Genomic DNA, 15,753 nt, shown 5'->3' with positions numbered 1-15,753 from the left:
CGTCTGAAAACAAGATTTGGTTTGGGTTCCGAACCTCTAAGAGATACTCCCTCGTTCTTTTTTAGCGGGAGCAGCCACCACTTCAGGTGTTTCTTCGCCTCTATTGTCACCGGAAAAGTGTCCGACTGACGGCCCTTTTTCCAAGTCCATGATTGCTTTAGGAAGAATTGCAGTGGTTGTAGATGAAGTCTTCCTAGGGACACGAATTGTTCTAGGGAAGAAAGAGTCCCTAGAAGGCTTAGCCACTCCCTGGCTGAACTCTTCTCTTTCTTTAGAAAGAACGTAACTTTCTGAATCCCTCGAAGAATCCTTTCTTGGGACGGAAAAACCCGAAAATCCCGAGAATTCATCTGAATCCCCAAAATAGACTTAAGTCCTGACTGGGGACCATCTGAGATTTCTTGAGATTCACGAGAAGTCCTAACGATTTTGTCAATTCGAGTGTCTTCAGCAGATCCTCCAAACATTGTTCCTGGGATTTGGCTCTTACCAGCCAATCGTCTAGGTAAAGAGAGACGCTTATACCTTCCAGATGTAGCCATCTGGCTACGTTCCGCATCAGGTACGTAAATACCAGCGGAGCCGTGTAGAGGCCGAAGCACAAGGCCCTGAACTGGTAGACCTTTCCTTGTATCACAAACCTGAGATACTTCTTCGACGATGGGTGAATAGGAACGTGAAAATAGGCATCCTGAAGGTCCAGAGAGACCATCCAGTCTCCCCTCCGCAGGGCCGAAAGTACCGAGGCAGAAGTCTCCATCGAGAACTTTTTCTTTTCCGCATAACGGTTCAGGATGCTCACATCCAAGACCAGTCTCCATCCTCCTGATGCCTTCGGTACTAAGAATAGGCGGTTGTAAAACCCCGGAGAGGAAGGATCCTGAACCTCTTCTATTGCCTCTTTGTCCCTCATCGCTATCACCATCTGAAGAAGTGTCTCTCTCAGAACAGGGTCCTTGTACTTCGCCGACAGTTCCTTTGGAGATTTTGACAAAGGTGGTTTGTCCTGAAAAGGTATAATGTAACCCTTCTCCAATACTGCTAACGTCCAAAGATCGGCTTCCCTTATTGCCCAGGCCCCTACAAAGTTTAGGAGTCTGGCCCCTACAGATGTTTGGAGGACTTCGCTGCTATTTTGATTTCTTAAAGGCCCGACAGGAGGACCTTCCTCGCTTCTCTGTTGTCTTCCTTTTAGTTGGAGGTCGAGAGGTGGAACCTCTCCGAAAGGGCACTACCGGAGTATGAGTAGTCTTCTTCGTCACTGGTATTGCTGGTCTTGTTTTCTTGGTGGATTAAACCAAGAGATATTGGGTTGCCTTTTCAGCAAGCGACTTAGATATATCCTTCACCAAGTGAGAAGGAAAAAGGTGATCCGAGAGAGGAGCATACAAAAGGGCTGACCTCTGTGAAGGAGATACTGCTTTGGTTAGAAATGAACCAAATAATGATCTCTTCTTCACCACTCCCGACCCAAACAGAGATGTCAATTCTCCCGAACCATCTTGAACTGCCTTATCCATGCAGGATAAAATACTATGCAAAACTTCAGGTTCCAAAACTTCCGGTTCCTTTGCCTTCTTGGCCAGCACTCCAAGGGACCAATCCAAGAAGTTAAATACTTCTAGTACATGGAAAAGTCCCTTAGGGTGCTGATCCAATTCTGACATACTCCAATACGCCTTCGCTGAGTTCAATGCATGTCTCCTTGATGCTTCAACCAAGCTCGAAAAATCCGCTTCTGCGGAAGATGGAAGCATAAGCCCCATAGCTTCCTCCGTCCTATACCATATTCCTCTCCTACCTCCGAGCTTACATGGAGGAGAGCAATAAACTGTCTTCTGAGCTTCCTTCTTCAAGTTCATCCAATTATTTAATGATTGAAGCGCCTTCTTCATTGATATGGCTGGCCTCATTTTTAAATACGAAGAGGACTTAGGAATCTTCGTACTAGAGAACAGAGATCTAGGAGAGGGAGGAGCTGCAGGGCTTAGAGAATCTCCAAACTCTTGAAGGAGAAGAGAAGCTAACACTTTATAATTAGACACACCCTCATTGTTCGGGGTTTCTTCCTCCGAAACGTTTCTTCCTACGAAACGTCTTCCAACTCCATCATAGAAGGAGAGCGAGCTCTTTTCTGAGAATCTTTATCCGTAGAACCAGTTTCTTTAGGAGAGATACTTCTAGAAGGAGAGAGACTAACAGATCTAGAAGCTCTCCCTTTCCTTTCCACTAATTTATCTTGAGACATGGAAGTGGAAACTGTAACCTTCAACGTACTAGGTTGCCTTTGTGGAGTTCCATTCTCCCTATTCTGAGTAGGGCTTCTATTTGCAGGAGAGTCGCTATCAGAAGATATTACATGCCTAAATAAAGATCTTCTGCTACTGCTTGTAACTTCTCGCTTGTCTGGCTCTTCACGCCTGATTTGCGTTTCCTGTTTGGATGGGGCCTCGCGTCTGGTTGGCGCTTCGCGCTTGGTTGTCTCCTCGTGCGCGGCTGGCGCCTCGCGCTTGGCTGGCGCTTCGCGCTTGGTCACTTCCTTTAAGAAACTTCTTCTATCCTTCAAAGGTTGTTCTTTGTAACCAAATTGATCTGAAGAGTAGTCATTATCTGGCTCTTCATGTTCCCATGTTGGATTGCGCCTGGCTAGCGCTTCGCGCCTAGCTGGCGCCTCACGCCTGGCTGGCGCATCGCTCCTGGCTGGCGCCTTGCGCCCGGAAAGCGCTCCATGAACACGTAATTTCGCGGGTCTGTGAAAGATAGACTCCTCATCCGAAGAATAAACTTCTTTTCTGGGAGGTTGATAATAAGAAGTTTTAGATTTCTTCACCGGAAGATTAATATCCTTTCTTCTGGGAGGATCTCTGAAAAGAACTCCGACCAGAGAAGCAATGGACTCTTGCATATCCTTCAAAATTTTAGTTTCCTCTCTTTGATCAAAATGAGTGGAAGGAGAGCATTCTTTCTCCATTCTCCACGACTTAGCGGGAGAAGGCATAACTTTTGCTTTCTTGATCTCTGTCGGGGAATCCTCCGAAAATCGTTCCGGACTCGAGTTTATCCCAGTTTCTTCCCAGATCCTCTTCAGGGGACGAGAAAGATCCGCCGATCTCCATCCTCTTTTAGGTGAAGAATTCTCGGACGAAGAAAAACATTCACGTAGAACGCTTTTTCTAATGCGTTCTTTGGCAGTCTGCGGTGTCACAGATTCTGCCGAAGAGACGTCTGACTGGTGGGGATTCTCCACAACCTCCGTACGGCTTTTGACATTCCTTCTCCTTTGGGCTTGGGAGCTTGAAAGAGGTCTAGGCCTGGGAACGTTGTGAAGCCAATCAGACGCCGCCTCCACTTCACTGGGGACATTCACATCACTTTCCACAGCACTAATATTTTGCTTACCTTCCATGGCAGCCATTTTACGCTCCATTTTCATAAGCGCTTCTTTAAGGCTTGCGATCTCCGAAGCAGATTCCGTAGGATCTACATTAGGAGAAGGTCCTGAAATATTAGAAGGAGCGTTCATCATGTTAGAAGAGGGTACGAAATTACCCACCAAATCACTTGAAGAAAGAGAGCTAGGCTTGGTTTTCGAAGAGGACTTCCTTAACCGGTCTTTCTCTAACTTCTTTAAATAAGAAGTTAGAGACTTCCACCCTTCAGCACTCAAACTCTCACATTCACAACGAGTGTTATCGATAGAGCATTCATACTTCCTACCTCTACAGACAGTGTGAGGATCAACCGAAGCTTTCGGCATCCTCACCTTGCACCCTTCATTCACACACATTCTCACACACATTCTCACCACACTTCCAGAATCAGACATCATGATGAAAAATCCAAGACAAAATCCAAATAACGGTCCACAATAGCGTATGCCAATACAACGATCCAAATACGTCACCAAAAGGTCCAAAACGAAGATCAATTGCAATTCAAAAACGAAATCCAGCCGGAGATACCAACAACGATGTTACCAGTATGGCCGACAGAAAAAATCTGATGGAAAACGGGAATGGTTCCTATTCCTGCCACCCAGCGGCAGCGCGGTGGATCACCTGACCTACCTGTAGCATGTGCGCGAAATTCAAAATTCTGTCGGCGCGACGGAGTCAATAGCTAAGTATATATCTGACAGGTAAGTTGAATGTGTAAAAATATGTATTATTACTACAGGTAGTACCCAGTGTGTACTATTACGTATTATTATTATTTAATCTTATTAATATTATGTAAGTACTACTGTAGTATCAGTGGGGGGTTCCGTTCTGATGGCTTGATAATAACTAAAAATTGCAAATAACCAAAAATCGGTAATAATAATCCTCAGTCATCAGCACCGATCCTCAGTTACTGGTACCGATAACTAAGGATCAGCTGATATTGGCACCGAAAAGTAAGTTATCGTTGTCGCTCGACTGCCTGTATTATTATGAGTGTAGTACATTATTATTTAAAATAAAATGTTATTATGCAATAAATATGTTTGTTTGTGTGGTGTTTTTACGTTGCATGGAACCAGTGGGTATTCAGCAACGGGACCAATGGCTTTACGTGACTTCCGAACCATGCCGAGAGTGAACTTCTATCACCAGAAATACACATCTCTAACCCCTCAATGGAATGGCCGAGAATCAAACTCGTGGCCACCAAGGTGGCAGGTCAAGACCATACCGGTCACGCCACTGAGGCACTGTGTGCAGTAAATATGTAGTAATATGAAAATGCAAATACGTATTGCTCTATGAAAAATAAAAATATCTGTGAATAGGAGAGTTCCTGCAAATGATTTATAGATATGTTGCATGAAAAAACCTGCAAATGGGTGAGTTTACCTGCAAATAATTTTTTGATAGGTTCCACAGAAAATTCCGTGAATTGCTGAATCTGTGAATCCAGGCGGTCAACTGTACAGCATTTATAATGGTAAAAAGTATAGGTCACTTCATAAACAAATTAAATATAGACTCTTTTGTACCTACCAGTTTCCAGTTAGGTACTGGCAATGCTAGAAGGTTATATGCAACCAAAGGGCTGGGATGATTCTGCCAAACTTCACCAAGATCCCTCTCATAATCTACCATTTTATTAACTTCAAATGATTCTCTTTGTAATAAGTGAAGCTTCACCATCGATTGCCATACCCTGAAAAAGAAATGGAGTTCCAAAGTTTAGGTTTCTTTAGTGTCACTTAGATATTTAGTTTGTCTGACCCCACTTTTTACAGTTCATTAAAAATTTAATTTCTATTACTTAAGGGAACTTTCCTCAAAGTTGAAAATAAGTACATAGCCATTTATTTTAAAGAAGGCCATATGCATCAATGCATCAGTCCTCTTAAGTGGCCATAAGTAATGCATCTTATGCTAGCAAGGAGGATAAATAGTTTGGGGCAGTACGAACTAAACTGATAATTTTACAGTGCCTTATCAAACACACTATTTAGTCTGGAAGGACTATACTGTGCAAAGTTTCAGAAATGATGGTTAAATTCAAGCATCCAAAGGATATGGTGTTCATTAATAAGAAGTAAAAGAAGGTAAAGACGAGATCCCACTTTGGTAAAAAGAGAAAATAAAGTGAGATCCCACTTGGGTGGTAAAAAAAAGGAGAGAAAATAAATTACTCCCGCTTGGAGGCTCTTCCACAGTCAACGGTGTGAGGTATAAAGGACCTCTGGAACTAATAAGTTCAAGAGCAAGGCACATTTAAAACATCATGTTGGTGGTGTTGTTTACCGAATGTAGTTGCTATTGGCAGGTAAACGGGATCAGGGATCAATTGTGAATGTGAAAGATCTCAGTTGAAATACAACTTATGATATAGGGACAAACAAGACCATCTGTTGATGGTCAAAGTCACAACTGCTACTATTAGGAAACTGAAAACTACCACCATGAACAACTCTATTGTCAATAGATAAATTTGGCAGAAGATATCCACCAGAGAACAGTATTCTAGTTAAGCAAGCACAAATAACCTAAAACAGGTTGCATTTATTTTATTTGTTATAAATATATAAATGAGACTTAACAAAAATACCTAACTTTCATGCGGCATTTACCGAGACTTTCATCAAGTGTTGCTCAGTTAGATTACTAGAGTTTCCTGTTACCTCTACCAAAGTGATGATGGCCTTGAACCAATAGTTCCTGGTTTAGTCTCGGAAGAGGCAGAGATACAAACTCTCTGAAGGTAACCTGGGGTTAAACAGCAAATTCAAAGAAAGAGGTGTCTTAGAAAAGTTTCAATAAAATGTGAAATAAAAAAGAAAGGATTGAAATTTAACAAATACAAAACCAAGAGTATGGTGAATACTAATACCATAGGGAAGGTGCTATCTGTAAAGTGATCATACAATTAGTGGGAATGGTGTATGAGTGAGTGCATGCAGTGCTATGGACTGCTAACTGTATATGGTAAAAGGGACTGGTATCTACCACATACATATAAAATGCTTATGACAGAAAGGCAAAGATTAAACAGTTGCTTCCTCTGTAACATAAATACAAATTGGAAAATTACAAATGTTGGTTTCAGAGACTATACATAAATTGTAATTACAAGAACTGAGATGGTTTAGGCATCCAGTGAAAAAAGGGGGAGAATCAATTATAAATGAAATTGCAAGAAATCCATTAGCGGGAAAGTCCACTTCATTGAGAAAAGGTAAAAAGAGTACACACAATCTTTTTTCTTCTACTAAGGAAAGATTTGCCTTGATTTCATGTAATACATGAACTGAGTTTCCATGAAACATACACATACAAAAGTTCCTTAGTACTGAAAGGTTAAAAACATGAATAGAAAAGTTATGTTTACAGTTGTACTTACTGATGGGCTGTAAATGTTGGAGTTGGGTAATGAAAGTGTTCGTCCAAGAGACGAGCAATTGACATTAAAAGAGATCTTCTTGGGACACTGTGGCAAAAACTTTTTTTGATGACCTTGAGTATCTGAACTAATACTTTTTGTAAACTCCATTTCATCAATGACTGCATTCTTATCTGCTGGGTCTTAAGAAAATCAACATAAAATCAGTCTCTTAACAACCGCTTATAATATATATAATTATACATACATACATACATATATATATATATATATATATAATTAGAACAAAATTTTTTTCATAAATTTATATATATGCATGTCATACATATTTCACAGTTTACAAGTTTCCAGATTTTGTGTATCTCACACAGGTAAGTTGAAAATGAACCTTTTTGCAAGAGATGAAAGTGGTGCAAATGTCACTGATGTGTTTTGTATGCCATACCAAACACAAAATTGTTGTGATTTCTTTTAACAAACCCTACACATGCACATACACAAAGATTTGGATGAAATTTTAATTAGTTAATTAGTTATGTGGAGCAAAACGGTTGCTACTGGTTCTGTAAATAATCAGCAGACAAATGAACATTACATTACACACTACCATGTAGTGCTTATGTTACTTTTTTTTATCATTATTGTTCTATAAATTATACATGAAAGAACTGTTGAACTTATTGTTTCAACAGGTACCCAGACACTCCTCAAAAACTGTCTTTAGGTACTATTAGCAAGAAACGAGAAGATACAGTTTTCTAGCTTTTGTTCATCGAATTTCAAATTTATTTGACAGAAAACACATATCAGTAAAATTACTCTAGAATAGGAAAATATAATGCAAATTATATCATATATATTAAATCTTCAAAACCAAAACTTTCAGATACTCAAACACACCATGCATGTCTGAAGTAACTGGAATTTCTCAGATGGATTCGTTCATAGAGAAGATTTGTTAGAGAGTGGGGAATAGCTATCTGGTTGTGTTTACTCTGTATCACAACAACAATATTTCTTCATTTTCCTCTATGAACAGGATTTTTATTACATCATAAGCAGCGATGGTCATAATTTTAGATTCTATAAGTGTATAAATGTTTGTATTTCAAAGCATTTAAAGTTAGCTGGCACCAATGGCAGTCATAATTTTAGATTCTATAAGTGTATAAATGTTTGTATTTCAAAGCATTTAAAGTTAGCTGGCATCAATGGCAGTCAATGTTGTGACGGCCAAGGAGGTTCAGCAAATCTAATTAAATTCGCAAGAGTAGTCTATGATGAGAAGAGCATGGGAGTACTTCAGGCGGGAAAGCACAAGTCACTAGATGATGGTTTTGATGACGCTGACATGGATCGAAAGCTAATAGCGTTTACAAAGCAACTGTCATTCAAAAGAAATCTTTATCAATGTTAAAGATTTTCTGGTTATACTCCCATTACAAGCAGTTCAAAGTTAGCCTACAGTGACAAAACAGCTAACACTGTCGCGAGACTGAGTGATCTTCCAATACAGCATTTTTTGCGTTGTAAAACTTTCACTGGCTTTGCAGTACACATAAGAGTTATTTGTGGCATTGAGTATTTTTACTTTGCACAGATTATTTTGTGAATGATTTGTGAGGAAAATAGATTTGAAAGTAGAGACTATATAAAGAGAGGAAGAGTGACTGTAGCCCATAGTTGAAATTTTCCCCGTATTTTTTACAACCTTTGAATGTTAGCACAACTGTTGAAAGAAATCAAGACTAGGGTATGAATTTCTTAGATAACTTTAATACCATGGTCCTTCAGATTCTATCTATGTACTGTACAGTGAGACAATCTTGGCAGGCCGATAATATCACCAGGTTTCCCAGGGATCTGTACACTGACCCACTGCTCTCTCTCCCATATTTTCCCTTCACAAATCCACAAGTGCTTCTCTCTCTCTCTCTCTCCTTGAAGATATTTTAAAAATATATCACTTAACACTTTCCTATCTGTATAGTTTGAGCACTGAGCCTACCTGAGACCCAAGGCTCGACAGTGCGAAAAAAAGAATTATTTTGAAAATTCAGCAAAAATAGAAATTTTATGCCAACAACATTCATTTTGCTGTCCTTTTTTTCTAAATGTTTATATTTTATGGTGGAATAGTCAGAATAAGAGTCCCAGCCCTCTAAATAAAATAAAAAAAAGTCAAGAAAAATGGCTTGGGTAACGGCAACGTTTCATTTTGACGTTATAAGTTGATCGAAACGAAAAAATGTTACTGTTGTCAACATCATCGTTAGTAGCTCTAAAGCTATAACAGTTAGGCAAATGAATTATTTTTTATGAGAAAGCCAACACAATTCTCTAAATATTGACATATAAAACAATGAAAAACAAATAAGTCCAGTTGGTGAAAAAACTGATAGAAAAGAGGGTAAGAAACAGAGCGCTCTGCCCAGCGTATGGTGAGAATTATTGCTAGAATTTTTTTTTTTTTAAGAGCCCTATCTCGGTTATTTTTCAAAGAAATTACTTCGTAAATATGACAAATTTTTAACTAATTTGTATTTTTCATAACTTACAAACCTGAGGTCTTAACATTAGGATAAATACTCAGCGCCAGCTGGAAACTGGTAAAATTTACAATAATTGTGTACGCAAGGGACTATTGGCATCTGTGCTTGGTCACGAGATATGTGGAGACACCCACATACCCCTCATTAACTCGTGACCCCGTTAGTTATTCTTCCAACCCAGGTTTGTTGATAGAGGGGTGGTTAGAGGTGGGCCTTTGTATGTTAAGACCTCAGGTTTGTAAATTATGAAAAACACAAATTAGTTAAAAAAATTTTATTTGTTCATAACGAAACAAACCTTTGGTCTTAACATTAGGATAGACTTACTCTTGGTGGGAGGTAAGTACTATTAACCAACTGGGAGTTTGCCACCTTTGATCAGTTTTCTGAATACCAGAATTCTACAAAATAACTGACCAGTACTTCCGAATATAAGACATATGAATATCATAGAGTCAGACTTCTGGGTAGTCAGACTTCTGGGTTTTTAACCCTTTAACGCTGATTGGACGTATTAAACATCGATATAAATTGTCTGTTGGGTGCCGATTGGACGTATGGTACGTCGATATAAAAAAGGTTTTATAAAATTCGCGGAAAAATAGTTATAGGCCTACTAGGCGAAAACTTTTGAATCATGCGCCTTGGGGGATGCTGGGAGCTCACAGATCAAGGCGTTGTGTTGTTTACAATTATTACCCAGGTGCGCAAGCGCGAATTTCTTTCTTCTCGCACTAAAAAGTATCAGCGACACATCTCAGAAATTATTTCGTCACTTTGACATAATTTTTGCAACATTTTATATTAGCCGTTACATGGAGTATTATATATGAAAATGTACGGAATTTCATGTAGAATACAACAAAAAACAACTCATGGTGGTAGCTTTTATCAGTTTTGAAATATTTTCATATAAATAATGATAAGTGCCAAAATTTCAACCTTCGGTCAACTATGACTCTACCGAAATGGTTGAAAAACGCAATTGTAAGCTAAAACTCTCATATTCTAGTAATATTCAATCATTTACCTTCATTTTGCAACAAATTGGAAGTGTCTAGCACAATATTTCGATCTATGGTGAATTTATGAAAAAACACTTTTTCCTTACGTCCGCGTGGTAACTCTTCCAAAAAAATCATAAATTTTTTCGTCCGATTGTCGTAATGTTTGCACCATTTTAAATTAGCCGTTATAAAGTTTTATATATGGAAATGTGCGCAATTTCATGTAGAATACAACTAAAAACAACCCATGGTTGTAGCTTTTATCAGTTTTGAAATATTTTCATATAAATAACGATAAGTGCCAAAATATCAACCTTCGGTCAACTTTGACTTGACCGAAATTGTCAAAGGACGTAATTGTAAGCTAAAACTCTTACATTCTAGTAATATTCAATCATTTACAGTGTTCCCCCCCGTATTTGCGGGGGATGTGTACCAGACACCCCCGCGAATAGTTAAAACCACCACTAAAAATGCTTATAACTGCCTATCTTGAAAGTTCAGATGCCAAATGTATACCTTTAATAACATCCTACTTCAAATATACCTAAAATTACTAACCTATTACTGCATTAATCTTTGAGGTAATATATTAATATAATTTTAAAGTCATCTTAAACATTTTACCATTAAAAATATATACCTACAGCAAATAACAGAGAGAGAGAGAGAGACCAATGAATGGCAACATCATATATTTGACCCTTAAAAGTGAAATTATGAATTATTTCTGAGAGAGAGAATAATAATGGAGAGAGAGAGAGAGAGAGAGAATAACTCCTAGACTCCGCTTCCTCCCCTCCACCAATTCGTATATCAAACTCATTTACTCCCCCGCCCATGTTCCTCCAAGTGGATAAAAAGACTGGGAATCGCTATTTTTAATTAATCTTATTAATATTTGAAAATTAGTTATAAGGTAAATCATTTATTTACACTACAAAACAAATAAACATACGTGAGAGAGAGAGAGAGAGAATATTATTGTTACTGTTTAATCTCATTAAACGTAATATTATTTGTAAACTAGTACTGTATATTATTATTTTACCATAAAATGTAGTAATGTCCTTAAAGATATACTTATACATACACTTCCAGCCCAAACAGAGGGCGAGAGTTACCACTAGCACATGCTAGTATCTCGTGTGGCGAGAGAGAGAGAGAGGGTTGTCCTTATTTAAAAGAGTGAAATGGATAGATTATTGTACTTCTTTAAAATACTATCACATGTGAATTTTGAGATTAGTTATATTATTATTATTATTATTATTATGCGAAAATATTAATAAACACACCTGTACCATAGAAATTATCTCATATCAGCAAAAGAGAAAGAGAGAGAGAATTTCAATGATCCGTAGATGGCAACTCTCGCTCCCCACTGGATTTGACAGTTGGAACCCAGCCAACCAAGCTGGCTGTGTTCAAAAACAAGACACGGGTTAAATGCATTTTCTTTTATTCTTACATAATTCTTTTTATTTATAAACTAAAATCTTGCTAATTCACTTTAGTATTTTCTTTAATGAATTTATATTATTGCTGTTTACATTAATATTAATATTTGAAAATTAGTAAATCGTCCAAAAAACATACATTGCTTTGAGAGAGAGAGAGAGATTATCGTGGTATTTGTAAAATACTTTCACATATGATTTTTGTAATTACAGTTATTATTATTATTATTATTATTATTTGAAAATATTAATAAACATATTACGCATATATGTACCATAAAAATCTCTCATCTCAGTAAAAGAGAGAGAGAGAGGGGGGGGGGGGGGGTGGAAATTTCATGAGCACTTGATGGCAGCAACAAATCAGCTCCTTCCCCCTCTGGTCACTTAACCCTCTTACGCCGACTGGACGTATTTTACGTCAACATTTTTTTGTCTTCCCGTGTGCCGACTGGACGTATTTTACTTCGACATACAAAAGTTTTTTTTTAAATTTCGAACGGAAAAATACTTCATAGGCCTACCAGCCTTAAAACTTTTGAATCACGCCGTTGGGGGATGCTGGGAGTTCACGGATCAAGGTGTTGTTTTGTTTACAATCATTACGCAGGCGCGCAAGCACGAATTTCTTTCTTGCCGCACTAAAAAGTATCTGTGACACATCTCTGAAATTATTTCGTCACTTTGACATAATTTTTGCACCATTGTAAATTAGCCGTTACATGAAGTACATATTATATATGAAAATGTGCGCATTTTTATGTAGAATAAAACAATAAAATACTCATGATTGTAGCTTTTATCAGTTTTGAGATATTTTCATATAAATAACGATAATTGCCAAAATTTCAACCTTCGGTCAACTTTGACTCTACCGAAATGGTCGAAAAACGCAATTGTAAGCTAAAACTCTTATATTTTAGTAATATTCAATCATTTACCTTAATTTTGCAACTAATTGGAAGTCTCTAGCACAATATTTAGATTTATGGTAAATTTATGAAAAAACTTATTTCAGGTGATAGAAAATAATTTATCGATATAGTTCGGTTCGGATCCCACAATAAGCTGCAGGTCCCGTTGCTAGGTGGCCAATTGGTTCTAGCCACATAAAAAATATCCAATCCTTCAGCCAGCCCTCAGCCTAGGAGAGCTATTAAACATCTCAGTGTTTTTTTGGTAAAAACTAAGATCCCAACCACGAAACACCTTGTGCGGTGACCTGTTACAATATATGGGCATATTGCCAGAAACCATCATGTTGCTATTCTCGAGTAACATAGCCCAGAATTGTACCCAACGTCACTTCACCCTACCTCACTCCTGAAGAATGGGAAACTTTCCACTTTCCCCTTCCAAATATAATGAGATACTAATGCCTTGCTCTAGCCAACTGAAGCTCGAACCCCCTATGTTAGGTTCATGACTTCAATATAGAAACTAGACCAGTATGGAAGAGACCCATTTGCCGATTCCAGGTTAACCTAGCCAACAATCACTTGAACTAGTCTAAAAAGGTATAATCAATTAAGAATTGACTATCTTATTTTAAGTTGGCAAGACCAGGTTGACCCTGTCTTGGTTAGGTTAGGCTATGTTAACTCTTCCAATTAGGCTAAGACCCTGGTTTGGTTAGGTTAGGCTATGTTAACTCTTCCAATTAGGCTAGGACCCTGGTTTGGTTAGGTTAGGCTATGTTAACACTTCCAATTAGGCTAGGCTAAATCCTCCATCACTTACAGTAGGTTAAGTCCATCCGAGATGTACTCTTAACTAGGCTAGGCTAGTATAGACCAGCTTAATCTAGAAATTAAATGACTTAGGTTAGGGTAAAGTCGTTCAAGAAAGTTTGGGCTCTCCATGCTAGGCTACAACAAGAAAGTTTGGGCTCTCCATGCTAGGCTACAACCACAACCTTCTAGGCTGAGGTGGTAAAAGTGTTTCGAATTGGTAACCTATGCACTAGTATATGCTCGGCTATACTTATAACCTTACTAATTTGCCCAACCTAAGATAGTAGGGGCATGTTCAAGCAGCCAGACCATGTTAAGTCATCAACCCACTGTTAGGCTAAATTGACATGTCGGAACCATCTAACCTATGAGTTAAGCTAAGCGGACCCGGCTAAGCTAAGAATTGTACCACTCAGACTAATCTAAGATAGTAAATTCAGGTTCAAAAACTAAACCTCAACCATTAGCTGATCCAAGCCAGCACATGCATGCCCAAACCAGTTAGTTTGGACTGTCTAAGCTAAGAACTACTACTTGGATTAACTAAGATAGTAGCAGTAGACTCGGACTGGCTGGAATAGGCTATGAATATAACCACTTGTTAGGCTAAAAGGTATGACCCAATTATCCTTGCTATAGCACCTTAGGTTACAAGTGCCCTACTTAGGCCTGGCTACCTTAAGTGGCAAAAGAGACATTCACCTCTTCCTTTCGACTTAAGTTTCCATTCGATTTCATTAGAAGAATGGTTCTACAGTACTTTCGAAGGAACCAACCTTTCGATTAACTTTAACTACTTGTGTAAGAGTTGAAACGTTTGGTCAATATTCAAATTCTTCTTACCTGTAAAGGTTTGAAGTTTTCCAGAGTCAATCCAAAGTATGCTAATTCCCACCATTCAGGCTGCATACCATTACTAAGAGGTATCCATAACCTTCCATCAATCAGTGCATTTTACGTGTTGTTAAAAGGACTCTACATGACTAAAACAAGGTAATTTATACACTTTCGTATCCTTTTTCAAACCAAACCATGTCAATCCCTGGGAGAAGCATGCTGGCAGGTAATCTCCGTGCTCCCCGGAAGGTATTGAACTGACTAATCAAATCAATCACTCCCCCATACGAAGCCAGAAACTCATGTTTCTCTTCCCTCCAGTTCTAACGCACTGTGTTCAGCCACAGGAGACGTTAACTCACTCCTACCCTCTGACAATCGTCTGGGTGGGTCATGGCCGTCCGACCATATAGCCGCAGCATCTTTGATCTTTAATAGCCACTGATGGCTCAATCTCGAATAGTCAGTAGGATCTGAGAAGGTATCTAGGCAGTCCCCGGGTTACAACGGGGGTTCCGTTCTTGCGACGTGTCGTAAGCCGAAAATCGTCATATCGGAACATCGTAAAAAATCCTAAGAAAACCTTACTTTTAATGCTTTGGGTGCATTGAAAACTATGTAAACTGCATTCTTATTGCATTTTTCATAAAAAAAAAAAAACTTCAAAAAATGACAATTTGTCAAAAATTGCATTTTTCCTAACTATACAAACCTGAGGTCCTTTAACAATAGGAAGTAGCTAGCGGCAGCTGGAACGGTCGTAAGCTTCGAACAAGGGGGGCAAAACGGGGTAGTTAACTGCTTGTCCGACAGTCGCGCGGCTAAACAAATCACTTTTGCTTTTGGCCCATGCAAAATACGCAGAGTGAGGGGTGGCATGAGGAGGGACTATATGTAAAGGACCTCAGGTTTGTATAGTTAGGAAAAATGCAATTTTCAACAAATTGTCATTTGTTCCGATACGTAATACAAACCATCGGTCCTTTAACAATAGGAAGACTCACTTCTTGGTGGGAGGAATCTGAGTCTTTTGATGAACAGACTGGTGTTCGTCCATCCCTGGAATGCCTCCCTGGTCGTAAGAGCGAGGGAGGGATCCAAGCCTCTGTCCGATTGATCGGAGTGTGCACCGCAGGATCAATGGTCAGGCCTCTGGGCCAAGTACTAAGAGAGAGGCAAGCGTATCTCTTCGTACCAGCAAGCAAGAACTTGTTCCTGTTTGCAAGAGACAATCATAAAATTATGGGTTTGTCTCAAGCTGGCATCCACTTCCTCCCCTTTGTTGGAGGAAGTGGTGGATATACGCTCCTATCCCTAGTGAAAGGGATAG

General features: G+C 38.8%; 2 protein-coding genes across 4 annotated transcripts in view; both read right to left on the bottom strand.

Moving 5' to 3' along the window:
- LOC135215358 (protein D2-like) overlaps positions 1 to 15,753 on the bottom strand; it is a 340,036-nt gene that overhangs the window by 226,011 nt on the left and 98,272 nt on the right. The window lies entirely within an intron of this gene.
- Positions 1 to 15,753, bottom strand: part of LOC135215350 (uncharacterized) — a 61,978-nt gene that overhangs the window by 23,612 nt on the left and 22,613 nt on the right. For 2 of the 3 annotated variants that reach the window (XM_064249907.1, XM_064249909.1), the window contains 2 exons: positions 6,835 to 7,016; positions 4,983 to 5,145 (listed from right to left, as the gene is read on the bottom strand). In XM_064249907.1, coding sequence (XP_064105977.1) covers positions 4,983 to 5,145; positions 6,835 to 7,016 — 345 coding nt within the window. The remainder of the gene's footprint in view (positions 1 to 4,982; positions 5,146 to 6,834; positions 7,017 to 15,753) is intronic. The other variant, XM_064249910.1, reaches the window with a different exon arrangement.

The sequence above is a fragment of the Macrobrachium nipponense genome, chromosome 5, assembly GCF_015104395.2.
Source record: "Macrobrachium nipponense isolate FS-2020 chromosome 5, ASM1510439v2, whole genome shotgun sequence".
NCBI lineage: Eukaryota > Metazoa > Arthropoda > Malacostraca > Decapoda > Palaemonidae > Macrobrachium > Macrobrachium nipponense.
This window is presented reverse-complemented; position numbering and strand designations above follow the sequence as displayed.